The sequence below is a fragment of the Phoenix dactylifera genome, chromosome 17 (genome assembly GCF_051530095.1).
Source record: "Phoenix dactylifera cultivar Ajwa chromosome 17, Ajwa_hap1_PhDact_Kaust_v1.1, whole genome shotgun sequence".
Classification (NCBI taxonomy): Eukaryota; Viridiplantae; Streptophyta; class Magnoliopsida; order Arecales; family Arecaceae; genus Phoenix; species Phoenix dactylifera.
Window position 1 is genome coordinate 14,920,549 of NC_143206.1, and position 26,531 is coordinate 14,947,079.

At 37.6% G+C, this 26,531-nt stretch overlaps 2 protein-coding genes, 1 long non-coding RNA gene and 1 other non-coding gene across 8 annotated transcripts; 2 read left to right on the plus strand and 2 right to left on the minus strand.

The window, feature by feature from the left end:
* Positions 1-4,606: 4,606 nt before the first annotated feature.
* On the minus strand, positions 4,607-4,678 carry TRNAG-UCC (transfer RNA glycine (anticodon UCC)). Its single transcript has one exon. It is a non-coding gene; the product is annotated as a tRNA-Gly (tRNA).
* Positions 4,679-4,716: 38 nt separating this feature from the next.
* Positions 4,717-8,826, plus strand: LOC103709670 (uncharacterized). 3 transcript variants are annotated; one of them, XR_015974279.2, is made up of 4 exons: positions 4,717-5,040; positions 7,455-7,531; positions 8,040-8,271; positions 8,395-8,826. It is a non-coding gene; the product is annotated as an uncharacterized LOC103709670 (long non-coding RNA). The 3 variants fall into 3 exon arrangements; XR_005514530.3 differs by having other exon boundaries at positions 8,157-8,271; XR_604482.6 differs by having other exon boundaries at positions 4,719-5,040; positions 8,087-8,271.
* Positions 8,827-9,874: 1,048 nt separating this feature from the next.
* Positions 9,875-19,460, minus strand: LOC103709671 (protein REDUCED WALL ACETYLATION 1-like). 2 transcript variants are annotated; one of them, XM_008795130.6, is made up of 16 exons: positions 19,178-19,460; positions 18,525-18,616; positions 18,073-18,213; positions 17,909-17,965; positions 17,748-17,820; positions 15,220-15,378; positions 13,369-13,518; positions 12,988-13,243; positions 12,767-12,888; positions 11,435-11,521; positions 11,245-11,333; positions 11,089-11,151; positions 10,892-10,948; positions 10,657-10,753; positions 10,409-10,567; positions 9,875-10,284 (listed from the first exon to the last, which is right to left on the minus strand). In XM_008795130.6, exons 1-16 carry the CDS (start codon positions 19,208-19,210, stop codon positions 10,279-10,281), a joined length of 1,641 nt encoding a protein of 546 aa, XP_008793352.3. In that variant the 5' UTR covers positions 19,211-19,460; the 3' UTR covers positions 9,875-10,278. The 2 variants fall into 2 exon arrangements, with proteins under 2 accessions (XP_008793352.3, XP_088569295.2); XM_088713169.2 differs by lacking the exon at positions 9,875-10,284 and having other exon boundaries at positions 10,368-10,567; positions 19,178-19,406.
* Positions 19,461-22,901: 3,441 nt separating this feature from the next.
* On the plus strand, positions 22,902-26,286 carry LOC103709672 (Pentatricopeptide repeat (PPR) superfamily protein). Of its 2 annotated transcripts, XR_604484.4 has the most exons (3): positions 22,902-22,980; positions 23,095-25,753; positions 25,919-26,286. XR_604484.4 is itself a non-coding variant. In XM_008795134.4 (2 exons), the coding sequence occupies exon 2, from the start codon at positions 23,660-23,662 to the stop codon at positions 25,667-25,669; it is 2,010 nt and encodes a 669-aa protein (XP_008793356.1). In that variant the 5' UTR covers positions 22,902-22,980; positions 23,095-23,659; the 3' UTR covers positions 25,670-26,286. The 2 variants fall into 2 exon arrangements, 1 of the variants encoding a protein (XP_008793356.1); XM_008795134.4 differs by having other exon boundaries at positions 23,095-26,286.
* Positions 26,287-26,531: the final 245 nt, after the last annotated feature.

Below are 26,531 nucleotides of genomic sequence, written 5' to 3' on the forward strand. Positions count from 1 at the left end.
AAGTTTACGGAAAAAAATATATCAGAAATAAAGGTACACTTCTAAGTATTTGTGTTATGAATGTAGAAATAGAGTTAGGGGCATAAACAAGTTGAGCTTAAGCAAGCCTAAAGCCTAAATTTAATCAACATTGAGTTAATTTTCAGCTTGAAAGTTGACATCAAGCACGCGTTTACTACAATTTTAAGCTCGATTCGAGTTTACTTTAGAACCAAGCCTAATTAATCAACTTAAAAATTCTAAATTGAGCCAGAAACCATTTCAAGATTTCTTCAAATGTGACTTAGCTATTAATAGATTTAAAAAAATGAATAAAAATTCAAATTTGAAATGGTACAAATAACGTGAATCTTTACATTTGAGTCGCAATCTAAACTTTCATATATGTATGTATTTACGTATGTATGTACGAATATACTACATACGAAATGTACGTGTGAATATATATTTGGAAAGAAAAAATAAAATTTCTGCAAAAAAATATATTCTAAAATTAAGTTTATCAACAAATATATGACCTAAATTCAACCAATTTATCAATATGTAATTTATATAAAAAATCTATATAATGGACAGGTCCGCCAATCCTAACTCTATGACTATGCGTTATCATAGAAAATGATGCATTATCATAGAAAATGTACCACTCTATATATAGCTACCAGGCCATCCTAATTGAGTTACACGTGTCCTGGTGTGATAAGTGAAATCAATATCTTGGATCCTGTTTGAGCCCATTGATCTGAACCACTACCGAATTCAAGTTGTCTTCACCCAATATGAGGGCGCATGACCCACACATACATAAGATGCTGTAAAGGGGGAAAAGTCGCCCTTAAACTTCAAAAGGAGAATCAGGTACAGCCCAAACCAGTGGTGTCCCCAGTCATTAGAACCAACTCTGGATTTGAACTAACTTTGAAATAAGAAATTTAGCAAACACTTTGCCTGCTATTAGCGTAATCAAGTGCTTAATTCCAGCCTTAGCAACTTAATAGACAAAGTAAATCCTAACCTACCACCTGATGTAGACTGTGCTTCATGAATCAGCGTTCAGGTCACAAGAATTTTTGAGATTTAATGTTGCATAAATTGACTCGTTAATCCTATGATGTGTACTTCTGTTGGAAGAAAGGCTTCTAGTACCATGAGATAGGATTTAATGGCAAGTCTAACTCCGTTTGAAAGAGATGGATTCAAAGCAACAAGCCTGTTCATTACTTAGTCACTACATGTAAGCTATCAACAAAGCAAATGAAACATAAAAAAAACAAGCCATAGGCTCTCCAAGCTGTTATAAAAAAGGAATAAGAAAGAAAGGAAACCAAACACAGACAAAATATTTTCTCACCAAATTCTCCAACATAAGAAGTTTTCACCACTTCGACACTATAGCCTCAAATGCTACAACCACAGAAGACAAAGAAGAGACACACGGTCGCCGCTAAAGCGAGCGTCTCAAACGCCACCACGAAGGCCCACAGGATGTCGTCGATGAACGAAAAGCCGATCCCCGGCCACCGGGACACCGTGCCGGCCCAACTTGGGGCGAGACCGGAGAGGTCGAACGACGGCCACCGGAAGATGGAGCTTGGCGTGCTCCAATTAGAGTTGGAGATGCTGTCTACAATCCACCGGAGTATTGATTGAGGTGATGAAGCGCCTCCCATCTCCCGCTGTCGCCGTCCTCTACTGGTCTTGGAGCTGATATTTGTGGTCGAAGGTTGGTTCGGTGAATATAGTGGGTGTTAATATCTCGCTTGGGGTCACCGGCTCGTATTACGAAGAGTGTGTCTTCACTACGAAGTTTTGTCGAGTTATTGCTTTCAGGGAGTCCTCTTTCATTTTCAAGCACATCAATCGCTATTATCTTCTTTTTTTGACTTCTTGCTAGGATTTTTGTAATAGATATGAGCATCCAGCAAAATATTTAAAAGGAGCAAGGCATTCAAGGCATCCAATTTAAGTGGATGCAGATCATATATTGGCATCATAAAATTGGTGATAGTAATTGATGTGGCCCAAATCTAACCAACCAACCATAGATTGATAGCATGGGCCAGTTTTAGTTGGAGTAATATAAATGGACACTTCCAGATAGAAAATGTAAGGCCCAATAGTCCCACATCAGAAAGACTCGTTCCAGAGCCTGAGCATATGAGGCGGGTGTCTCCTAATCCTGCAGACGCGTTTTGGGTGGAAAACAAAATCGGGGAGGGGTGAAGGACGCTTGCGTGAAGCCCCAGAACCGGACAATATCTGGCAGGGGAGCCCCGTGTTCTCCCCTCATGTGGCTCCCACGTGGGCACTGGGTGCCTCACGTGCCCCGAGGAGGCGAGGGCGTGACATTTGGTATCAGAGCCGAGGACAGCTCTTGTCCGATGGTGGAAAGGGTGTAAGGCCCAATAGTCCCACATCGGAAAGACTCGTTCCAGAGCCTGGGCATATGAGGCGGGTGTCTCCTAATCCTGCAGACGCGTTTTGGGTGAAAAACAAAATCGAGAAGAGGTGGAGGACGCTTGCATGAAGCCCCGGAACCGGACAATATCTGGCAGGGGAGCCCCGTGTTCCCCCCTCATGTGGCCCCCACGTGGGCACTGGGTGCCTCACGTGCCCCGAGGAGGCGGGGGCGTGACATTTGGTATCAGAGCCGAGGACGGCTCTTATCCGATGGTAGAAAGGGTGTAAGGCCCAATAGTCCCACATCGGAAAGACTCATTCCAGAGCCTGGGCATATGAGGCGGGTGTCTCCTAATCCTGCAGACGCGTTTTGGGTGGAAAACAAAATCGGGGAGGGGTGAAGGACGCTTGCGTGAAGCCCCAGAACCGGACAATATCTGGCAGGGGAGTCCCGTGTTCCCTCCTCATGTGGCCCTCACGTGGGCACTGGGTGCCTCACGTGCCCCGAGGAGGCAGGGGCGTGACAGAAAAAGCTTAAAAATAGTTCTCCACCTAACTTAAAACTCTCAAAATATCATATATGCATCTCGTGTTATTCTACATAATGCTCTACTCTCTTTTCTTCTATTCCCCAGATCTCTTGTTTTCTTTTTTTTGCGTGCAGACAAGCACTTTGCCTTCTATCATAGTGGATTGATCAGCATTTTCCACATCTCCAAATCATTAGACCGTATTTTGACAACAACAATAATAATATGAGTTAAAAGATGACACGAGTAAGTGCTTAAATTTTTTTTTATTTTTTTTGGTCTTATTTTGTTTGGGTTACTCTTATGTTTTACTTTTCTCATTATATTGTATTCTGATCTTATTTGCTTGTGAAATATGGGTGGACTGCTCCCTTTTCACTTTCTTTCAGAAAAATGTTTGAAATTATGTATAGCATTCATCGGCAAAGCAGGATTTGAATTGTATTTCAGAAACACATACATTTCATATCGTAGAGCAATGATCTATATTTGGTATAAAGTTTTTGGATGTGCCTTTTCTTTTCGGGATGGTGAACTCTATCCAATAGAGTGAGGAGGTTGCACACATCTCTACCATTTTAATGCAAATATTTTTTTAGAAACAAGCATATGTCCCACCAACATTGTTTTTTTTAAAAAAAGTTTGCCCACATCTCCACTGTTTGATGCATGCTAACCACGCGATTGATAAAGCCTATGAGTCCATTATTACTTATGTTGAGATAATTCTCTTATAAACTATTCCGAGAGGATATATTTTTCTACCAAAATATAGATTAAAAAAAGCATAAGTAGAGAATCTTACAATGATCTCTACAATTTGTTAAGGCTTACCATGTTTTTTATATAGCAATGCTACAGGGCTCCTGCTATATTCATATGAACAATTTGTTTCTTATAAAATAAAAAGGGATCAACATAGCTTGTAAGATTTACTGTCTGATATGGTAGGTGAGATGTTTATGGAGTTGCTAAATCAGCAATTATAAGTCTAATGGATTTTATATCTTAAAATGGACTGATCAAAATAAAATGTTTTCAAACTAAAAATTTTGACTAGGTGTATCGTATAATCTAAAAAAAATAAGATAATATAATTACTATAGAAACCAAGATCTAATTTTGTAAATAAATTTTATTTTAGTATTATTATCTTGAAATTTCTAATCTCTTTGAATGAGAAAATGAAAGTAAAATAAAACTTGCATGATAGTTTGAATCATCTTTTGTGAGAGTAAATTAGCTTAGAGCATTGCTTTCAAATTCATTATTTTACTTTTAGAGATTCAAGGTGATCGTGCTGAAAAAAATTCTTATTTCTCTATAATCAAATCATAAGGAGAATATTGTTGTTGATAATGTGCAAATATTATAGGATGAGATTCATATGCAAACTTGATTGATTAATGATAATGATGATAGTAATAATATAAACCAACCATAGTTAAGCATACGGGAAAGTATTATTCTAGATCCTATAATTACCATGTATTTGGTAGGTGTAAAAAGAGTAAAGAATTTTTTACATATATGCCCTCTAAAATATATAAAATTGTATTAATACTCTCGTCTTTTAAATATTAAAAATATAAAAAAACCAATTATAACGTTTTTTAAATAAAATTTATATATATTTTTTTAATAAAATAACAAAAACAAAGCCATCCTAAAAAACTTGCGTCTGCCGGGAGTCGAACCCGGATCTATTGCTTGGAAGGCAATTATCCTAACCGTTGGACTACAGACGCTGACGTTCTTGGTGGTGTTTATTCATATTAATATTATTGTCGATGAATTATGAGGGTTTCCGGGGATTGAACCCTGGCATGTCGACGGAGAGAAGCGGAAGGTGAGCCTCGTCGTCGTGGTGGACGAGACCTCCGTCTTGGCGAAGCTGGTCAAGGCTAATGGAGCCTTCTCCCAGATGGCCTCCGCCTTTCTGGTGATCAACCGGTGAACTGGTCGCCCCTACTATAAGATGTACTCCGAGATCTTGGAGAATAGGAAGACCATCCCGGTCTGGGAGCAAAAGGGGGAGTTCTTGCAGGCGCTCCAGGCCAACCAGACGCTGATCCTCGTCGGAGAGAGCGGCAGCGGGAAGACCACCCAGGTTAGTGTCTATGGAAAAAAAGTTAAAGTTTTTTCCCCACCCATCTTTTTATTGCCAGTTCTATCATGACGTTAAGGATTTTGTGCAAAGAACTCCTTTTTATTTCGTGATAGTAATGTTGGAGGGCTAGAGTTGCGTTGTGGTTGGGTCTTGGAAGGTTTTATCTTTACTGTTTCTGCTTGAAAACTTTTTGCCACTGGAAGTTCTCAAGGCACTGCCAGGCCCTGCTTTCCTGTAAAGGAAAAGGAACGATTTGAGCTGTTGGTAACTTTCGAAGCGGGGGAATGAGGGACTTTGTTGGATATTGATATTTGAATCCTGATTTTCATTTTATGTTTTCAAAATGATTCATATAAGGATTTATTTTCTCGGTATAAGTAATTCTCTGGATTGCACAGGAGATATTTCACTATAAGTGTATTATTTTGTCTTAAGTTCCATCATCAGCGTTGGTATTGTAGGTAGATAATGTGGTGTAATTGTTTTAATGTTTGTGCAGTCCATGGTTTAAATGTTCTAAACACTGTTAAGTGATAGATCCTAAATGGAAAAAAAGGATAGTTGAAGACTTACTGATGCATCTGGGAAACTTCTTGCTTGAAATGACATTGTACATGTGGGGAAGATAGAGTGCAATAGACTCGAAAAGAAGAAATTTGGATTGTCTTCATGCTGGAATAGATGTAATCACATTTTTAACTCCAGATTCGGTGGTTGTTGGGCGAAAAATTACTGAATAATCAAGGAATAAATCAAGTAACTTTGGCACATATCCAGATCCCAACGCGAGCTTCTAGCGAAGCTTATACATCTAAATATATTGTCATAATGTCTGAGCATTTGGAACTTACAAAAAGGTTGCATATGTGTGTTCTAATTAAGTAAGTTGGTCTTTGGTCTTTATCCATGTCTAATAATTGTAAATAAGCCTCTTTTCATGAAAAATCTCATCTAACTGGGATATGCTATTTGTAAAAGTGCATGAGGGATAAGGATTGTCCAACACTGAAAGTGCCCTGCACCCCCCCCCCCCCCCCCCCCCCAACCCAAAACAGAAAAAAAAATATCTCGTAGCTATCAACTGACCCCCTCTTTTGTTGCAATTGGAGAAAGGAGGGGAAGTTAATTTCTTGTACATAAACATCAGGGACTCAAATGTTACTACAGGGTTTTATTACAAGTTAGTGTTGATTCACAGCTTCTACTAAGACATGTAAGGAGGTCAACTTCTTGTACAAGTAGTATGCTGAAGTTCAGGGAAAAAAGTTAGAAAAGAAAACTTTCTAACGCCCTGTTCGAAGCATGCTGCTACCCTCTTCCGCACGTACCATCGCTCTTTAATAAAAGTTGTGCTGCATAAAATATTTTCTTCCAATCCTTGGAATCTTACTCTTGCTTTACCTTTACTTGAAATGATTAAGAAATTGATTGGTGCACCTCTTCTAGGGCTTAGGTTGTGTGACTGGTTGGCCCAAACCTTGGGACTGGTCTACAGAGTCTGCTAAAATGCCTACATAAGTAGGTTGAGAATTACATGATCCAAGAACACAATAATCTGTAACTTAATTCAAGGAAACCCTCTCCATATCTCTTCCTGACAATCAAAACATGACAATACCATTAAGCAAGAGAGGAGAGGGAAAGAGAGAAGAGGTGACTTTATTGGTGGTGAGACAGTGTGAACCCATAGCATTGGCCATGGCGGCTTGTGGCTATGGCCAGAGGGTCAAGTTTAGCTATTGCCTCTCCTTTTTCTTTTTCTATAGAATCAATCCTTGTGAGAAGCAATTATTGCTGTTGTGGCCATTGTTATGCTAAGGAAGAAATGGATTCTTTGGATTTTTTTTTTGGGGGGTGGGGGAGGGGGTGGGGGAAGCACCATGATCTCCTACATTCTTGTGTCCCATTATTGACATTTTAGCAAATGGCATAGATTGGTGCAATCACCTTAAATAACTATATGGATCTAGTGGATGGACATTTTTTATATGCAGCCTATTTTCATTATAGGTGTTGGAGAAAAAATTATAATATATAAAACAACATTGGTTTCACTAATTTTTGTATTAAAATCATATAGGTGATTTTATATTTGAGAGCAAGTACAGAATTACACTGTACCTTTGATTGATTAAGAGTTATAGATTTTATCTGTGCTTTCCTAAGACATGGTAGCAAGTTTTCTTAATTATGCATTTAGTTAAATCTTATCTATCAAATTGGTTCAATATCTTACTTTCTGTCACCTTTTCTAGTGGCCAGGACCAGAATTAGGTGGAGAGACTTAGTGTTAGGACGCTGCTATGCCTATTTGTGCTTTTAAGTTTCTGTGAATATTTGATGATTTAATGATTTCTGTTAATATGTATCGGTTCCTTTGTGAGTTGGATATAAGAAAATTTATAACAATGCAGGTTAAGATTCTTTTTCACTTGTTAGATGGAAAGATCTTTAGAGACAAATGGCTGGACAACATAACAATTTTAATCTTGTAAGTATATCATTATCTTTGTCCAATGTTGCTTTTAAATTATCATTTAGTAGTGATAAAGACTTTAGTGCATGAAGATGCCCTTCATCCCCTCAACTATTTTACATCTATTTGGTTTTTAACAAGGACCTGCATGTTGCATAGCGGCAGTTTCTTAAGGGGTTTAGGCTTGCAAATGCTGGACCAATGACTCATATATATTATGTAGATGATTCTCTTTTTTCCAATTCTTTTAAGGTTAGAAAGATTGTGAATGTAAAGTCATATGGGGTATGTTTCAACTATTTGTGATGATTAAAGATTTTTTTTACTTGTGGAGTCGATAATATGCTACTTTTCTTACTATTAAAATGTATGCAAAGTTATCATTTTTATTTTGTTTTTTGAATGCTTAAGGTCAGGCACCATTTTCTTTTTTGCCATTTAGAATTCTTGATTCCCTCACACAATATGATGTACATAACATTTATGGACCTTGGGTTCGGGGAATGGTGATTGTTTGCTATAGCATCGTTGGTCTAAATTACCGATGCAAGGAATGATGTGGTTGAACAGATTCCCAATCTGTTTTGGAGGCTGATTACTTAGGCAAGTTCCCAATGGTTGCTTGTACCCAACCTTGCAGAGTTGCTTTAATCTGTCTCCTGTCGAGTTGCTCAGGAGATGGATGCAACAGTTGGTGAAGAAGTTCGTTACAACATCCGTTTTGAAGATTGCAGTAGCCATAAAACTATTCTGAAGTAAGCTTCCACCGTCCTTGGTACATCATCAAAAACAATGATCTGGATCCTTTGTTATTTTGTGAATACTTTCCTTTTTATGATTCCTTTTTTTTTCCTATTCTGTGGCCATATTATTGTCAGGTCCATCAATCTCAAGTTTGTTCATCTTTTGTCCAAGCTGGTGTCAGGTACTCGACCCGGTATGCTTTTTAAGAGAAGCAACGGCTGATCCACTCATTGAAAGCAAAAGATCAAACACAGCTCAAATTGTACCTAATTGACTAATGTAGCTATCTTTTACGATGTTTAAATTTGGAAAGCTAATGGGTTGAAATTTGTATGATTTGCTATTTTTTGATTGGTTCCTTGATAATATTTTGTTTAGGCATGACAATAAAGGGCAAAATGATTTCAAAGAGGGAGAGCAAGACCAACACAACAAGATTTGTAGCTTGTAATTGCTGTCATGATTGGCATTCCATCAAACATGAATTCTTGTTTAGTGGAGTCCACAGATACTCGAAATCTTCTTTCTTCTTTATGAAGACAAGGTCGCTCTTACTCCTCTTTGGACATCGCAGATGTTTTTAGTGTGGAAGAATGCTGATGGCTCCTTGTTGCAAATGTGGGTGCAAGTCAAGATGGGCCTCATATAGCGGATCCATTGTGTCTTGTTTTCTCGTGCTGCACATATTGCAGCTTGCTGATGGTGAACTGCCTATATGTCTAAACTTTAAGAAACCATTCATGAATCTATGATTTATGTGCTACGGTAAAACGTAAGGAGCCTTGGAACTTTTAATGTTTAATTTTAAGGTAGAAGGCTGTTATGTGTTTCTTTTGCCCTAATGATGCACAACTAAGTTTACTACCTCGCTGTGGGCTACTTGTATCATAACAGAAACGTGTGGGGCAGATGAGTTGGAATTAATGAGAATTAATGATTGTTGCATCACTTTGGATTGCCCGTGGAAAAATTAACCATACTTGATAATTTGTTAATATACAATTTATTTGATTTGCGTAATTTTTTTTCTTCATTGAAATATTTTTGGAAAAACTGGTATGTAAGTATATAATGCATGGGAAAAATTATTTTTACATATTTAATTAATAATAAAAAATAGTATATTTTTAAATGATTTATATTTAGCTTAACATTTATTTTTTGAAATTAATTATATATAATATTCATTATATTCTTAATAAAAAAATTACTCTAATTTATCTAAAACTTAAAAATATTTTTGAAAAAATTATTTTTCTATCTTTTTTCATTAAAAACTTCAACCAAATATTATTTTTTTTATTTTTTATTATACCATACATTCCTTTCTCCTCTTTCTGCGAACCACGTGAGCCCATAATATAATAACTAAAGCAATTTTATACAGGAAAGCTCCTGAAGAAAATTATTGGAAGTTGGAAGACCAGGTTTCAAGAAATACTTTTTTCCTGTTTAAGGGTCCCAGTATGACCGGACTCTTGCCAGTTTACGAGTGTGCGAGTTCCATCGACTGTCTGCTTCTCAGTAGCGCAACACAATGATCCACATAAAAGCTGAAATCTTCATGCAGCCTAAAAACATAGGCAAAAGCAACACAAAGTGGTGGAGAGGCCATTGAGAACACTGTTGCATACGAATAAAGTCACGGCGGCTGTCCCAGTCATTCAAACGCTCGCTATATTCAAGACAACGGAACTTTAACAATCCCCACCACAATTCTCGGAGGATTTTTAAGCTATACTTTACAAATTTTAAAGCGTGTAAGCTTATTGCACCACAACCCGGACCCATAAAAGAGACTACAAGGGTACTCACTCCCGCAGAATGAACACACACACGAGCACCTCATTAGGCTGCCAATTCCAGCACCTACTTTTCTATATAATTAATCTAGCAGCTCCATATGATACTTGACCAGCCTGTGTTCCGCTGCCCACTTTCACAAGGACATCGAAAGTACCATTTCATCCGAACGTGCTACGTCTAACAGAGTTCTTGACTCCACCAACTATAAATACTCATACCTGCATGTGATTAGAAGAAGGTAAAAAAATGTAAAGGAGCGCTCGACAAAAATAAAGTCTAATCTGCGAAAGTTTAATCAAGATTTCTTTTTTTTCATAAATATTAACAGCGAAAATATCATACCAGCATCCTTGGAACGTTTAGGAAAACGGAGGACAAGGAATATAGGATGACTGAAATGGCAGCTCCTGCAATCACGTTATTCATGAGGCGCTTGTTGTCTCTACCTGGCACAAAAGCCGTCTTCAGTGTGCTTGTCAATTCAAATAGTCTGTGCGAAACCTGCACAAGAAGAGACGGTCACACTTTCTGCTCATTCTTGACTTGAATTAAACATTTCCTGCACCGTGTTCATATTATTATTCACAGACCGCTATATATATGGCAGTTGTGAGCATGAAATTCAGCAATGGGTAGTTCGGTATGAGCGAAAACAGATATCGAGGTTGTCCATTAGGCACTCCTGACCTGCAAAATCAAAAGCAAATTTGCAGCGGGAAAGGAAAAAAGCTTCAATCAGTTGATGATCCATGAGAAAGCTAGCATACATGGACTTGCTCAAGCCCTTTGGGGAACTGCTCAACCAAGTAGGATAATTGGGCATACCTAAGCCAGATGTGGATCTGGGATATGTAGGTCTCTAATGTTATCTTTCCAAGCCACCTGATTAATTGATGACAAGGTTAATTAGGAACATGCATAGGACAAATTTCCAAAATGTAAAGGTTGCAAAGAGCTGGTCCAAATATGTTCATCCAGAAGCACAGGCTACAATTTACTGAAATATGGCAAATGTAACTTACGCAAGGAGGGTCAGAGAGCAGCTCCGAAACTGTTGTGTGAAGTTCCTCAAGCAGATGTAGACACTATATACAAGGGTAAGAAAAAAAATGCATCAGAAACTAGCATCAAGTGTTAGCAATCAAAAAATGCACGATACATAAGAGATAGGTGCATACGTTATTGGGATCCATGATGTATAAGGATGATACTTATTGTATGTAATCTTGTCCAGCTTGTAAATATACTCATACCATAGATACCCAATCTGAATTAGATAAGAAAACTTGAGAGTTGAGACCAAAAAATAAAAGGTTGGACACATTAACTCATGAAAAACACAAATGCATAATAATTTATGAAAGCTACCGCCAGTGAAACTGTCACAGCACATGTCTTGACTGATATTCTTGTCCTTGTTTCAGCTTCTTCAAGTTTCTCCATCCACCTCTCAACCTGTAGCAGCAAGCACACTAAAAGTTTGGCTAAGATGCCACAAAGAAAGAAGATATAACTGAGCAGATAAATATAATATGAAAACAGAGGATCGATTGGGGAACATGTCAAACCCTTTGATTAATTTCACGATATATAATCCACCTATTAACTCACATAAATAATGAGAGAGCAAAAAAACTGGAAACACTATTTCAACTTTTATTTTTTGGCAGCCAGACTAAATAGATGAGAATAGTATGAAATAACCACCACTTCTAGTATTGTCAACTTTTTTTTTGGCAAAATCTTATTTGGTTTGGCTATATGGGGTTGGGTGGATGTTTGGGGGCATCAAGGAGAACATGCTTATACAATCCAAAGGAGTCGAAGAGCAAAGAATGATCCGGTCACCCAGGCTGCATCTTTAAGGCCTCAGCACAACTACCCTGAGCTTTGATGCGAAAATACTTAAGACACTAGTTTGAAACCAACTTGGACACCAACCTATATTGATGGCCAGGTCACAGAAACTGCAGGTTGACTGCAATTTTACTTACAGATCAGATCCTCCCACCTTTATCTTCCACCAATGTACCCTAAGCAAGTCTCTTTTTCTCCAGTAGAACACCTCAGATCTTTGATCTTATGGAAACTCAGCCACAGATCCGGTTTTAAGGCTCAGGCCTGACTGCCTCAACTAGAAGTCTAGAACATGAACAAGAGGAAGAGAGTTTGGTCAACGGCAAAGATGCTCCACTCTCCCAGTCTGGCCTTTTTTCTCTCTGTAAGTTTGTGTGGTGTGTAAGGTTATAATTCCAGAGTCACTGGCAATTTAGAATTGAATCAGGTGGATCTGAACAACCAGATCTCTGATTCATTTGATTCAAATGGTTAAAACACTTGGATCAATGGTTCAGATGTACTTTACAGAAAAGTAGATTTGGGTATAACCTGACATGCAATAAGCTTTATCATAACAGGTTGAATGGGTAGACTAGGCTGACCTGCCCAGCTTTTATAACACTGCTGGAGCAAGTTCTGCAGTGAATGTTAGTCCCATTAGAGAATAGATCTAATAAATGATTCATACCCTGGAGTGATATGCCTAAAACTTATTTGCAAGTTATTTTGTCTAATTTATAAATTCAAAAAGAATGAAGAAACACATACACAGCAAATCAGACACATTTTAAACAGAAACAACCATTGGCTACTAAAATATTTGTTTGACAATAAGAAATTCATAAGTGCACTAAAACTTACAGTTGGGTGATAATAGGCATATATCATTCCCACAATCCAAATATAGCGATCAAGCCCCGATCGGAAGTGCCATTCATGCAAACGAGGATATTTCAGTTTTGAAGGATCTGGATCGCTGTAACCTGGATATGAGTGGCTTAAGAACCTTATTCATCTTTTAGAAGAAACAAGCGGAGAAAGTCAAAAGACCAGGAAAAAAAAAAACTTTAGAGAGTACTGACCTAAAAGGAATGTTAGTGGGCTCCAAACTATATCAAAGACTTTCGGAACCTCCCAGATCAGAATAACAACCAAAAAGCAGGCAGCTATTTTTACTGCAATCACTGATCCGAGCTCATTGTATTTGTTTAGAATTCCAAGTGCCCCATAAACCATAATGGTGAAAAGAGTGTGCATGGGGCAGATGTAATACAGCATGTACTCATTATTAAGGACAATGCAGCAAAATGCCACAAAGAAATTAAGGCGCCACATCATCTGTTGAACATAGTTAGAAATTGTTAGCAGCATTCTATTCTAATAAGAAAGGAAATAACCAACTACAGTACCAGGCCCCATCACCAATGCAAGGGGGAAAAAAGTTAAAGTTTGACATATGTCACCTGCGCAAATCGTGCCAGGCTGAAATCTTTTCGGACATAATAATATGAGAAATTCCCAAAACCAGTCATCCACACATATGCGGCAATAAAAACACGAATTGCATTATATATCTCTTTTGCATTGAAGTAGTGATACATCAAAAACAGTACCTGAAAAGGAAAGGATGGTTACATTCAACTCATATATCTAACAACTAAGGCGGATAAGTCATATCTGGCAGGCTAGTTCAGTTCAGAGAGCTAGAAATTTAGACAAAGTTGTACATTATGGTTCTAGTAATTAGCTCTATTAGAAGAAAAACAAACAGTGATTAACGGGTGGACCTTGAAATTATCTTAGACATTTTCTGCTGTAAGAAAATGGAGACATCAAAAGGCCCTCCAAGATGAAGAATTCATGCATTGATGCATCTCTAACATCTAGATGTTTCTAATGTATTGATTAGAGTTGTAAACATTTGGTGTCAGAGCCAGCCCCATGTAAGGAGTTCAAATCATGGAAGGGAAGACTTATGGAAAGGGCTACTGGGAAAAGAAAGGCTAGAGTGAGAGCCACCTGTGGCCAGGGCAGCCTATTGACCAAAGTGCAACCTCCATACAGAAAGGACCACTTGCTTATCCTCAACTGAAGGTCTTCACTTGGAAAAGACTACTCAAACCAGAGAGGCAGTCTACTATGTACTTGCTTAAGTCTCCAACCTAACACATATCTAACGCCTAGGAATTTTTGGTATATCAGTTAGAGTAATGATTGTGTTCATTGAAGTCTCGCATGGTCCACGACATGGGATAGTCAATATCAGATATGTATCAGCCTAGAAACAGCCCTTTCGTAATTGGAGGAGGTCAACCGAGGCTAAAACAAAGACTAGATAGCATCGGTTTGACCAGGCCATAAACTAAATGACTTGTCTTACATCATGGCAGAAATTTTTTTAATTATCTTTTGAGCTGACTTGGCCTAGGTAGGTATAAATAACTCAATTCCATACTCTGACTTGACTGGCTCTTAAATCAGGTCCAGAGTATGCTTGATTTAGGTTTAATGCCTCTGCCTGCAACTCTTCCAGCAACTGCTGCTGGCAACATCACAGAGCCAATAGAACAGATTTATAAGTTATTTATTTCACATATAGCCTGTTTGCAAGTCGTGTTGTGTCTCCAAGAATATAAAGAATATTCTGCACATATCACACTAAAGTTTAGAAAGGACTGTGCAAAGTTGTAAGGTAATGGAACAAAGTTTATCAACATAACAGGGACGAAATCATTCAAATACTGATTACCAAAAAAATAAATAAATAAACAAGCAACTAAAATTGCCTGAATTACACATCAGATTGCTGAATAGCTTTCACATTTTGAAACAATAAAAAACTAAATATTCATGAGGAAGAAACAGTGGGGTGGTAGCCATAAAAATTTGTTTGTCTCTTGCATTTTCTAATAATAAAGGGAATGGAATGGAAGCGCAAAGCTTGCACAAGTATAGAAAAGCCATGAAATGCATTAGTAAAATGCTTTTCGCCATTCCTGCAAGCTTTTTCATATTTCCTGTTTCCCAGAGCAAAACCCTCGTTTGAGCTACTGGAGCATGTGCATGAGAACATCAGGTGCATTTTAAAAGCTCATTTCCTGCCTTTATTGCACAAACAGCTACATGCTTCCATTTTTTTTTTAAAAAAAAGCAGACTATGAAATAAACCTCTTCTCAGACATGAGATGGATTATAAAATCAACTGGCAGGATAAATTTGAATGGAGGCATCAACTTTCAAAATGAATATCCTGGTACAATTGGCAAAAAGTTAAGTTCATCGTGCAAGACAATCGTCAATAGAGAGAAACTGACCTGCATCCATCCCTTCCATTCCTCAGTCTGATGTCTATTTAGATAAAGTATGGGTTTTCCAGAGAATGGCGACTTATCTTGGTGGATTTTAAAAGAGGTCATTGCTGAGACTATGATGAGAAGAAAGTAAAGAAAAAGAAAAAGATCTCGGCTGTAACTCTGCAAACAGGAAAAATGTTAAAAAATGAACATTGTTAGCAAATCTATAACAAATTTTACAACTATATCACAAAACCACAATTCACTGCTGTAATTTTTTCCCAGATTTGTAGTTAAATAAGAAAAAATCAATAAATCAGTCAATAACATGCTCCATTTCAGATGAACTTATCAAAGAATTAGTTAACAATTCAAGAAAATTGGGGTAAAATATATAAACTAATAGAATAGGATGGATCATTATCTCTCAACACTACAAGGCAAAAGGAGAGAAAAAACAAAGCCTAATTCTGAAAAACTAAATATTCCACGATCTTGATACCCGGGCAATCTCAAACATGAATCCTTCCCCACTCCAAGATAAAAAAATTCCAAGTTTGATGCTCTCCAAAAAAGAAAAGAAGAGAAAACATTCCAAGTCGGAACCCTGGTAACTGCTTATATCTCTTTCACTGCCTTTCTCCATGTTCTTTCCGCTCTCCTCTTTTTTCCCCTCAAGTGCATCGCACATGTCTTTTGCTTGTTACAAAGGAGGTTTTAATGGTAGTGAAGTGCCCTTTTTATGGTGTTTGGTGAAATATTTGAAGTAAAAGGATACAAAGCCACCTGTCCATAAATCATACCAGAGTCGTTCTGGATCCAACTGCATTCCGGCGCAGGGGACTAGCCATGTAACATTGCAACTTGTTTGTTATTCTAACATGAGAACTATGGTTACTCTATTCGGTTCAAGCCTGCCAGAAGTAGAGTATAGACCTACTCAGGTTTTCTCTGCTTAATCTGGGCCCAAATAAGAGTTTTTGAGGGACTACAGTTTGTTTATTTGAACATCTCCAAGCTTTATCTAAAAAGATTAAAACACTTATTAAGGAGTTTTTGGATCGAATAATGTAGTAATGAAGTTATTGCAAAAATAATAGTCTATTAACTTTTAAGGGTAAAAATTTTAGCCTAGCAGTTGTCACCTCTGTAACTGCCTATGTATTTGCAATTCGAGGAAATAACTTCAAATCGCACATTATGCCCAAGAGCAATTTCTCCTATAAATAACTATTTAATGGGAGGATTTGTCTTCTTTTGTAGCAATTTTTGCTAGCTAAAGATGAAACCTAACCTTTAATAGGGCAAAACTAAGGTTGAATTTAATCTTTAATAAGCCATCAACCATGTTGCTGTTCATGCAGATATAAAAAGTTTAAGCTAGCCCATCAAGATTGTTAAAAATGTTAAAGTGGCTCTGATCCAATAACAATTCATGATATTTAACTGACCTTGTGAAAAAATGTGAACAGCAACATCTTACTATGCATTTTACTAAATACCGTATCACATTAGTTTGTTAAGGTGGTGTTTTGCACAAGATGTTGCTTGTTAGTGACAAGAAACCAACATAGTTGGCAACTAGTTACCTTAGTTCATTTAGTAGGCATGCAATCATGAAATCATGCAGATGGTTGCTCTGTTTTCTTGATGCCTCTTTTTTCTTTCCAAGTAATTCAGATACAGTGGTGAACAGGTCTCTCTGAACAAGGCCACTCATGGACGAGATTTGTCTTTTGTGTTGCCTCGCAACAAATTGTATCCACCCATGTAAAGCATCATACCCGTGCACTACTTTCCCTTGGGCATGAGACCATACAAAAGTGGATGAGATGGCTTCAAAAATGTAGTGCAGACAGCAAATTTGATGCCCACATAAAGATTTTACATGCACATCTGCAGGGTAAAGGTACACATATAGCTTCTCTATTTTCTCTAGATGTAATATGATGCCTTTGTTTTCTTTTACTTTCAATAGAAGTAGCCATTACCAAGATATAAGTCCATTTTTTAGGTTGGCACACAATTTTCAATTGAATGCATTTCCATATATCAGATAGTGCCTTTCTTTTTGCAATCTGAAATCTTTCCAGGACTAGAAAATGTGCCACTTTAGGTTATGTCAATACTTCATGCATGGGGATATGTATTCATGTGTGGGATGCTTAACACTAAAGGACAATGCCAACCAATTGCTATCAGAATAAGCAACTATAGATTGGGTTTATAAGATTTCAAGTGCTCTTCTAAGGGAAAATTAATTCATATTACATTATTAGAATGAATTAATAGCATTTAAATTTGAGAACCCTGAAATAACACATCATATGCTGTCTTATTTAAAATATGGGCATTAATAATGAAAAATGACAAGATCAGAAGGAATAGGTAAAGAGCAGCATCGGTAGACAAAGGCTTTTGCATCCTTTACGCAGATCATAATGATCATTCTAAAAACAAAATAGAAAATACAAAGATATCCAAATTTCATATATTACTCTTGCGAATTAGAACATATGGTTTCTGTTGATTAGGAGCTAAAACAGCACCTTTTTTGACTCTCCAAGAAGATTTGTCCGATCACATATGAAAAAATAGACCAAATAAGCTCCAAATTCGGAACTGAAAAATTATGAGAATAAATCAGTCACAACAATCTCCAACTTGATAAGTGTTTATGCCTTCAACATAACATAAAAGCTTCACTTACATCGCCCTCAACGTTAACCGATGCTCTAGCAAGAATGCCTCATCCATCAGACAAAATCTGAACAGCTCCAGGATGCATAAACAAATGTGGTCAGGGTTTGCCATGACACACAACACAGTTCCTTGGTTGCAGTAGTGAGAAGTAAAGAAAAATTTATGACCTACCTTAAAAGGGGCGATGTGGCAGACACTTGGAGTGCTTTCGGATATGCTGCTTGAAGACCACCCTCTAGTAATGAAGCTCGATCATCTTCCCTATTTGGCTCATTGTCTAACACAACCAAATTGATGTCTGAATGTCTGCCACTATAAAAAGGAAAAAAAATCAAGAGATGCGCCATTTAAGCTGATAGCAGATATAACATATCAGGACATGCCATTTAAACTTTTTCCAAGTTTACTTTTGCCTCATCATAATACAAGAAACGGTACTACCTTATCAGCATAAGATGAATTGTTATTCGAGAGGAAGAGCTAATTAAATATTGGATAATAGCTGGTGATGCTACAGAACCGCATTTAAATGGAACTAGATCAAGAATCACAATCTCAGAGAGTTGAACAATCTTCACTAAGGTAACGTAAACTATAATCCATGTCAATAGAATATAACTCACACTTTTGGAGAAGCCGAACTTTTCCTGTATTCCAGTAATTCTGAATATATCCATGCCACGAAAACAGGGATGAATCCAAGCAGAAACGATACCTGCCCCATAAACAAAGCTAACTTATGTCAAAAGAAAATGGCTCTTTCAGTGAACTACCACTACATTCAACAAGCAGACTAGAAAGGCGGTCCCGAATTGTCAATTAAATTAAAAAAAAAATATCTATTGCCATACTTAAAATCCGAGAAAAAACAAAGCATTGTCGAATATCCCAAAAGGGGCGCGCGCGGGGGCGCGGGGGGGGGGCTTCAGAAAACAAATCCTAAACACGCACTAACTCATCAGAAAGTCGCCTTTTTTCCTCCCCAGTTCAGCTGAAACCCTAAATACCTCACTAACTGTTTAAACAACCAAAAATTTCGCTTTAGACTGCCAAGTGTCATCAAACGAGCAACTAATACTCGCATTCCGTGCACTGGTCTCGTTCCAAAACCCTAGAAATCCCAAGAATCCTTTTCTAACTAATATCTAATGGACTCACAAGGAATGTAGGCTGGAAATCAAAATAAAAATTATCGAAACGATGTTCACGGCCAAAATTTCCAAGTAAATCGGAGATTCGAAGCAAGGACGAGTTAGATCTCCTGGAGTTCGCGTACCTGGCCGGGTGCGATCGGTCCTGCGATCTCCATTAACGATGGTCCCGGAGATTAGCTTGCAATCCTACAACGAGATGCGGTCCAAATCCACGAGCATTCCCAAGATCGCTCCTCGGATAACCAGATCCGAGGGGGGAGAGGGGGGGACCCTAGCTTCTTGGAGAAGAGTGACGAAAGAGAAAAACAAACGAAAAATAGAAAAAAAAATGGTCCGAAAAATAATTAAGCGCGTTCTCGGCTGGTGTTTGGATTTAAAGGAGTTGGCTCAGCGGCGGCCAGGATGGCTGCGAGAAGAACACTTGAAAAGAGACCAGAAAAATATTAACCCACTCACTAGTAAAGGGTCCTGGTAGTGGGGCCCGCGAGAAGTTATGAGTAGAGTCTGGTGTGCTTCTACGAGTAGGGTTTTTTTTCGGTGCCGTTAGATGCTTGGTTAGGCGAATGCAGACTAGGCAACCACTAACCAGCGGCGGTACGGAGGAGGAGGTCGGTGGCGTGGAGAGATTTACAGAAATGCCACTGTCGGCTTACGGTTGTGTGTGCCGTCTGTGGTAGGTAGATTAACCGGAACCGACATATAAGACGTAGGAAGAAAGTAAAGTTGGAGCCGGTTTGAGGAAGAAGGGTGCAAAATACGTTGCACTGTACATTTGTATACGTTGGCATCGGTGTGCGCCATTATTTCTCGTTCTTTTGTATTATTTTGCCTCTTTTCTACATTATTAGTCTATTGTCAGAACTCGCTTTTTAAAAAATAATAACTGCTCCTTGCAATCTTTTTTTTAAAAAATAAAAAATATTATTTTATTTAAATGAAGGTGGAAAATAATGGCTATTAATTAGGCTTCGTTTGGTAGAGTTTTTGAGGGGTCAAAAAGCACTTTCTGACTCTCCAAAAGTAATTTTAGATGAACTAGAAGTGCTTGGTAAAAAAATTGGAAAGCTGTTTTAGTTTTGCTAGAGCTTCTCTGAAAAAGTACTTTTAGGCTCCGTCAGAAAGCTAATTTTTTTTTTTGGATCAAAATACTAATGAATCTAATAATTACACAAAATAATAATATTAATATATAATGATAATAATTATAATATTTTATATCTTTATTATTGTATTATACTATAAATAAAATATTATATTACATTATATATAATACATTAAATATATTATGTTATATAATATCAAATTATATTATATTATTATGCTATAGTATACAATATTATATCACTATATTATAATAATATTATATTATATTTATAGTAATATTATACTATATTATATATTTATGTATTAATCTATATTATATTTTATTACGTTATGTTGTATAATACTATGCAATGTTCTTTAGGAATCTAGGATCGTTTTATCATACCAAAAATAGTTTTTTATAAAAGTCCTACTTCAAAAAGTTCTACCGCCAACAACTCTGCCAAACGGGCCTTAATCAACCATCTATAAATAATCTTCTGCAAGTGAGTATAGAGCATGAGTATAGAGCATGAGCGATGCATACGAGGGGATGCATGGATGACTATGACCATATGAAATAGAAATTTATCTAATAAATACATTCACACTTTTATTTGTAGCTGGTGCGTTCTTTTTGTTTTTTTTTTTTTTTCTTCTTTTAGTGCGTTCTTTTTGTTTTTTTTTTCTTCTTTTAGAAGTGCTGAACTAACGGGATTCATTTGTATGAAAAAAGTAGTATAGACAGACGTGCGGTGTTTTTACGTGGAGAAGGACTTGGGTGTTGCGAATGAATTTGCATTATAGTAGAATATGTGCACTAGAAAAAGAGCAAACCTTTTAAGCAAAAAAAAAAGGAGCAAATCTTGATTTTTCTAAACTCCATTCCCTCCAGCATCTCCTTCAACTCACCCGTGCTTAGCATCATGGGAACCTTAATGGGTGCTGTGATAATTAGTTCACATATTCTTGTGATCTTTTAGGGTTCGTTCGGTTCGCGAAAAGTATTTTTCCTCCTAGGAATAAGATTTCTGAAAAGCAGATTTCTAAAAAGAGAATGCCTATGAAAGTACTTTTGGCATGTTTGGTATACCATGGGAAAGTGACAAATTTCTAAAGTGCTTATGTTTGGTTGACTATCCACTTTTCTGAGAAAGTTATGTATAATTTCTATTATACCCTTAATAAAAATTAGGTCTTTAATGCCTCTTTAATGTTGAAGGGTCTTTTTAGGAAAAAATATAGAGTGATTCCGGCTTCATGAGAAAGTAACTTTTCCATGTTTCTCATGGGAAAGACTTTCCCATAAAATGTGGGAATCATATTCTCATGGGAATATAACTTTCCCTGCTCTCTTCTTTGAAAACTCCAACCAAATAAGAGGCATCTCATTACTTTTCCGTTGACCACATTTTTCCTCCTTTTTCTGCGAACCAAACGAACCCTTATTCTAGGTTATTAGCAAACTTTATAGTTGTTAGAACATGTAACAGCATCAATTGCAAGGCAACCTAGGTTTGTTTGAGTGTGCAGCTCATTCATTTGCTTGTATAGATTAATGGTGTGTAGAGAAAAAATTCTATTAATCGAAAAAACCTAAATCATACAGGAGTTAAGATCCTCTACAATTTGTTGCAGAGCTAGAGAGATGAGAGATCTACATAACTGATATTCCTGTATTGCAAGATGGTTGAAGATTGAGTAGAGCTAGAAGAATGTATGTTGTGCAATCCAATCACTTCCTCCATCACTGAGCAATTTACAATAAATAGATGATGAGTGATTGAGAATGGACCGCTTTAATTTAAACGTGAATGGAAGAGGTCCCAACTCATCATGCAACTGCAAAAAAATTGAAATATTGGATATCATCGTAGCGAAATAATATTTTACTATCTAAAATTGTTTATGATTGCAAAATTTTTTCCGTAGTCATTATATCTTGCAAAAATTTTCTCTGTGATTGCAAACATTGTTTGTTTAAAATTTATCTAGGCATATCAGATTTGGACATCCAAACAAATCCTAAAATATTAGTTATCCTTGTTAGAGCATCACATTTCTTTCCCAATTGAAATCTTAGATTTTAATTATTATTCGACACATATAGAAATATTTTTTTCATTTTTATCCTCTCAGCCAATATAGATTATTAAATACAAAAATATCAGCCAATATAATAAAAACAGCTGATCGGAATTTTTCATATATATATATATATATATATATATATATATATATATACATATAAATTTTAAAATTTAATATGCAAGGGAAGGTGCTAATTTTGAATTTATCATGACAACCGTGTCGGAGACTCCGATATTTTGAAAATATCAAGAATACGAATCGTAGCAGCAGAAAGAGATCCACGCCTTTGATCCGTAGGACCTGCGTGTACGGAGGTTGCAACTTTTGCGCGAAAGAAGGATTCATATTCCTTCGCACCCATCCATCATCGGACCGCGCAATGGCTGTTTTGAGATCCGTGCAAGCAGATGGCTAAACTATTTGAAGTGCTTTGAGAGCTGTACGGGGCGAAATCGAACGGTCTACATCGCCAAAGAAGATCAATCGTTCTTCCGGGTGAAAGATACAACCCGAACCCGTCGAGAACCGCTTTTAGCTGTGGGACTAACCTAGGTCTACGAACCGGAGCCTCCACCCGATCGCACGATCTCTCGTGTATACGTGCGTAAAATTGCGCACGGGCGAGCAGAGCTTTATCCGCCGACGGCGAGCAGCGGCGGGGGGAGGGGGGGGGGGGGGGGGGGGGGGGGGGGGTGGGGAGGGGGTTTTCAGAGAGAATCCCCCCTGGCTCTTCAGCGCTTCCAATCCGAAGGTACGCGAAAAAAAAAATTTCCAGTTGAATTTTCTACTTCCAATCCCGAATTTTGATTCTATCGAGTTTCGGATGATCTCGAATTTTTCTAATCTTTAACTAAATATGTTTTAGGGCTCGCAAAATCCCACTGCCGAACTCGAATTGGGGCTTTCCACTTCGTCTGGTTGCTGTTAGATGAGCGTCTAGAAGCGTTATTTTGAGAATCATAAGGAGCTCTAGGTTTGCTCGTTTTGCTTTCAAATGAGCATCAAGAAAAAGGAAAAGAAGAAGGGAAAAAACTTCTTTCTTTTGATCAGAAAAAGGCCATTCCTTTTTATTAGTTTTTTGATGCTAATACAAATGTCGGAATTGGATAAGATCGTCTCATTATAGTTCTTACTCTATAAACCGAGCATAGAATTTGAAAGTGGGTGTTAGTGTTAAAGCACTTGGGCTGTTGGTTTGTAGATTTTCATATCTGATTATTATTAAGTATTAAGATGAAGCAGGGTCTCGCACACTTTAATTTGGATATTTTTATTGAAAAGAAGGTGATGGATTTCAGATGAGGCATGCTGGCAATGATCATGTTATAGTAACATGGTGCTGGAGAACTTGATGTTTTTTTCTATATTGAGTTTGTACTTGATAACAAAGTGAGCAATAAAAAATAGTATCTGTTCGAGTTCCTTTAATCATGTATTTGAAGGAGGGTTGCTCATTATTGTTGAAGGTCCGAAAACCTGTGGTGCCGATGGCACTCACGTTGAATTTGATATCTGATCACAAACAAGTAAAGGACATGAGTGCTCCAAGATTGAGAGAGATTGATGTTGTGAATAGAATACGGCATGAGAGAGACATTACAGTTGCGCTACAATATTTCAAATCTGTGGCTGAATCGGAAGTTTTCGGGCACACGGAGCTGACATATCAAGCCATGATAGAGAAACTAGGGATGGAAAATCAGATGGATGCCGTTCAGTACCTTTTGCAGCAGATGAAGCTGGAAGGACTACCTTGTTCTGAAGACATCGTCGTAGGTGTCATAAATTCTTATGCTCGAATTGGCTCCACAGAGCAAGCCCTGAAGACATTTTACCGGATCCAGGATCTTGGTTGTAGGCCAACGGTGAGAATTTATAACCATCTTTTGGATGCTTTGCTTCGAGAGAACAGGTTTAACATGATCAATCCTATCTATAGCAACATGAAGAAAGATGGTATAGAGCCCAATATGTTCACCTACAATATACTTGTCAAAGCTTTGTGCCAGAATGATCGGGTGGATGCTTCCTATAAACTTCTCATTGAAATGTCGAATAAGGGGCATTGGCCCGACAATGTGAGCTACACGACAATAGTGTCTGCTCTCTGTAGGTTTGGGAAGCTAAAGGAAGCGAGGGATCTTTTGCTGAGAATAAGCCCTACTGTGTCTACTTATAATGCTTTGATAAATGGCATGTGTGGTGAATTTAGAATGGGAGAGGTATTTTCTTTGCTAGAAGAAATGGTTAATAGGGGTATCAGCCCTAATGTAATTACTTACACTACAATAGTTAATGCACTTTGCAAGGCAGGCGACTTGAAGCTGTCTCTTGCTGTTTTGGCACAAATGTTGGTAAGAGGATGCAGTCCTAATATCGTCACTTTTACATCATTGATGAAAGGGTTTTTTGAAGAAGGCAGAGTGCCTGAAGCTCTTGATTTGTGGAACTGGATGATTCAGCAGAGGTGTATGCCCAATGTTGTTGCATTTAATATTCTTGTCCATGGTCATTGCTTTAATGGAGATCTAAAGAAAGCACTAGACGTCTTGGATGGGATGGAAAAAAATGGCTGTCCTCCAAATGTCAAGACCTATAGTAGTCTTATTGATGGTTTCTCAAAAGTAGGAGACCTGGAAAGTGCTATTTCAATCTGGAACAAGATGATGAGCAGTGGTTGCAAACCTAATGTTGTCGTGTATACTTGCCTGGTGGATGCTTTTTGCAGGAAGTCCATGTTCGATCATGCTCATCGTCTTATTGAGAATATGCTCTCTGAAAATTGTCCTCCAAATACAGTGACATTTAACACATTGATAAAAGGTCTGTGCGACACTGGAAGAGTAGGCTGGGCCATGAGTATATTAGACGAGATGAGAAGGCATGGTTGTCAACCAAACATCAGGACATACAATGAGTTGCTTGATGGTCTTTGCAGAGGAGGACAGTTTATGCAAGCCCTCCAATTAGTGAATGAGATATTGGAAAGTGGGGCTGAGTTGAATTTAGTAACTTACAACACTATGATACATGGCCTCTGCCAGGTGGGTAGGATCAAGGAGGCTTTACTATTTAAAGGAAAGATGATAGTTCAGGGGATTCAACCTGATTCAGTCACTATTAATTCAATCATCCATGCTTACTGTAAGGAAGGTGAAATTAGGATTGCTGCTCAACTTTTAGGTGGAATGGCTGCAGAAAATTGTTGCCGTGATGTAATCACATATACTACTCTAATTTCTGGTCTTTGCAGTCAACAGAGACAAGAAGATGCTACAGTGTATCTTCTGAAGATGTTAAATGAAGGCATTGCTCCAAACATTGCCACTTGGAATGTTTTGGTGCGTGCTGTTTTTGTGAAGTTGGGGAATTCCAGGGCAATTCAGTCAGTGGATAATGTTCTGGGTAAATGCGAAGACTATAGGAGTATGGATAACTGATGGTTCATCATGGATCACTGAAGATATGAACTTTCAAGATGAGAATTTGCTGATGGAAAGTTTCTGATCTGCCGAATATTTCAGGTAGTTCCTAATGCATTTTGGTTCAGATTACAGCTATTGCTATTGGCATGACTTGATCATGATCTGTCACAGTTTCAAAGCACTGCAATACCCAAGATCACAGACTTGAAAATCCTTTTACTTGAAGTTTGTGATTGACTAAAGATTTCATGGTACTCTCCACAGGTGCAGGGTCGTTCGAGCTTTTGATACATGATAGGACCAAAAAGAGAGAATTCTATGGCAAGAGGTGGTGTGCACTAACCAGCAAGGAATCCTGTACTTTATTTAAATAATGGATTTTAAACCGTGTCTCCTGTTGAGAAGAATCTTATCGACTGAAAGCAGTTTTTTCTGCAGCAGTTTGGCTGGTGTTGCCAACCAACATATTTTGACTGGGCTGTTGGTCCTGTCGAGAGAGTGGCTCAATCGAGAGGTGGTAGTAAAACTGTAAAATATTTGATGATATTTATCTTTTAATTTTCAACCTGGAATGGTTTAGAATAATGAGTTGTCAATGAAAAGCAATTGAATTTATAGGTCGATTCCTGTAATTCCACTTTGGTGTTCTGCCATGGACAACATGAGATACGCCTTTTCTGTCCAGTGGTTCAGATGAGCCTGTTGTAGGTCAGAAGTGAAGCATGACAAGCTGAGTGATGAACTCATGCAATTAGTTCATTCATTAAAATGAAAAATCTTTTATTTACAATACCTATGGATTGGATTTTCCTCAAAAAAGGTTACATTGGATTGAAAATGGCATATTTGGTTGTTCTCTTTCTCAGTGGTAAAATGT

What these genes read in the sequence shown, in the direction of transcription:
- LOC103709671 (XM_008795130.6), bottom strand. Translation starts at nt 19,210, where the DNA reads ATGGAGATCGCAGGACCGATCGCACCCGGCCAG. An exon ending in ACATCATGGATCCCAATAAC is followed by an intron (nt 11,152 to 11,244) that starts GTATGCACCTAT and finishes CCTTGTATATAG; the next exon opens with TGTCTACATCTGCTTGAGGA. An exon ending in CAACTGCCATATATATAGCG is followed by an intron (nt 10,568 to 10,656) that starts GTCTGTGAATAA and finishes CTTCTTGTGCAG; the next exon opens with GTTTCGCACAGACTATTTGA.
- LOC103709672 (XM_008795134.4), top strand. Translation starts at nt 23,660, where the DNA reads ATGTATTTGAAGGAGGGTTGCTCATTATTGTTGAAGGTCCGAAAACCT.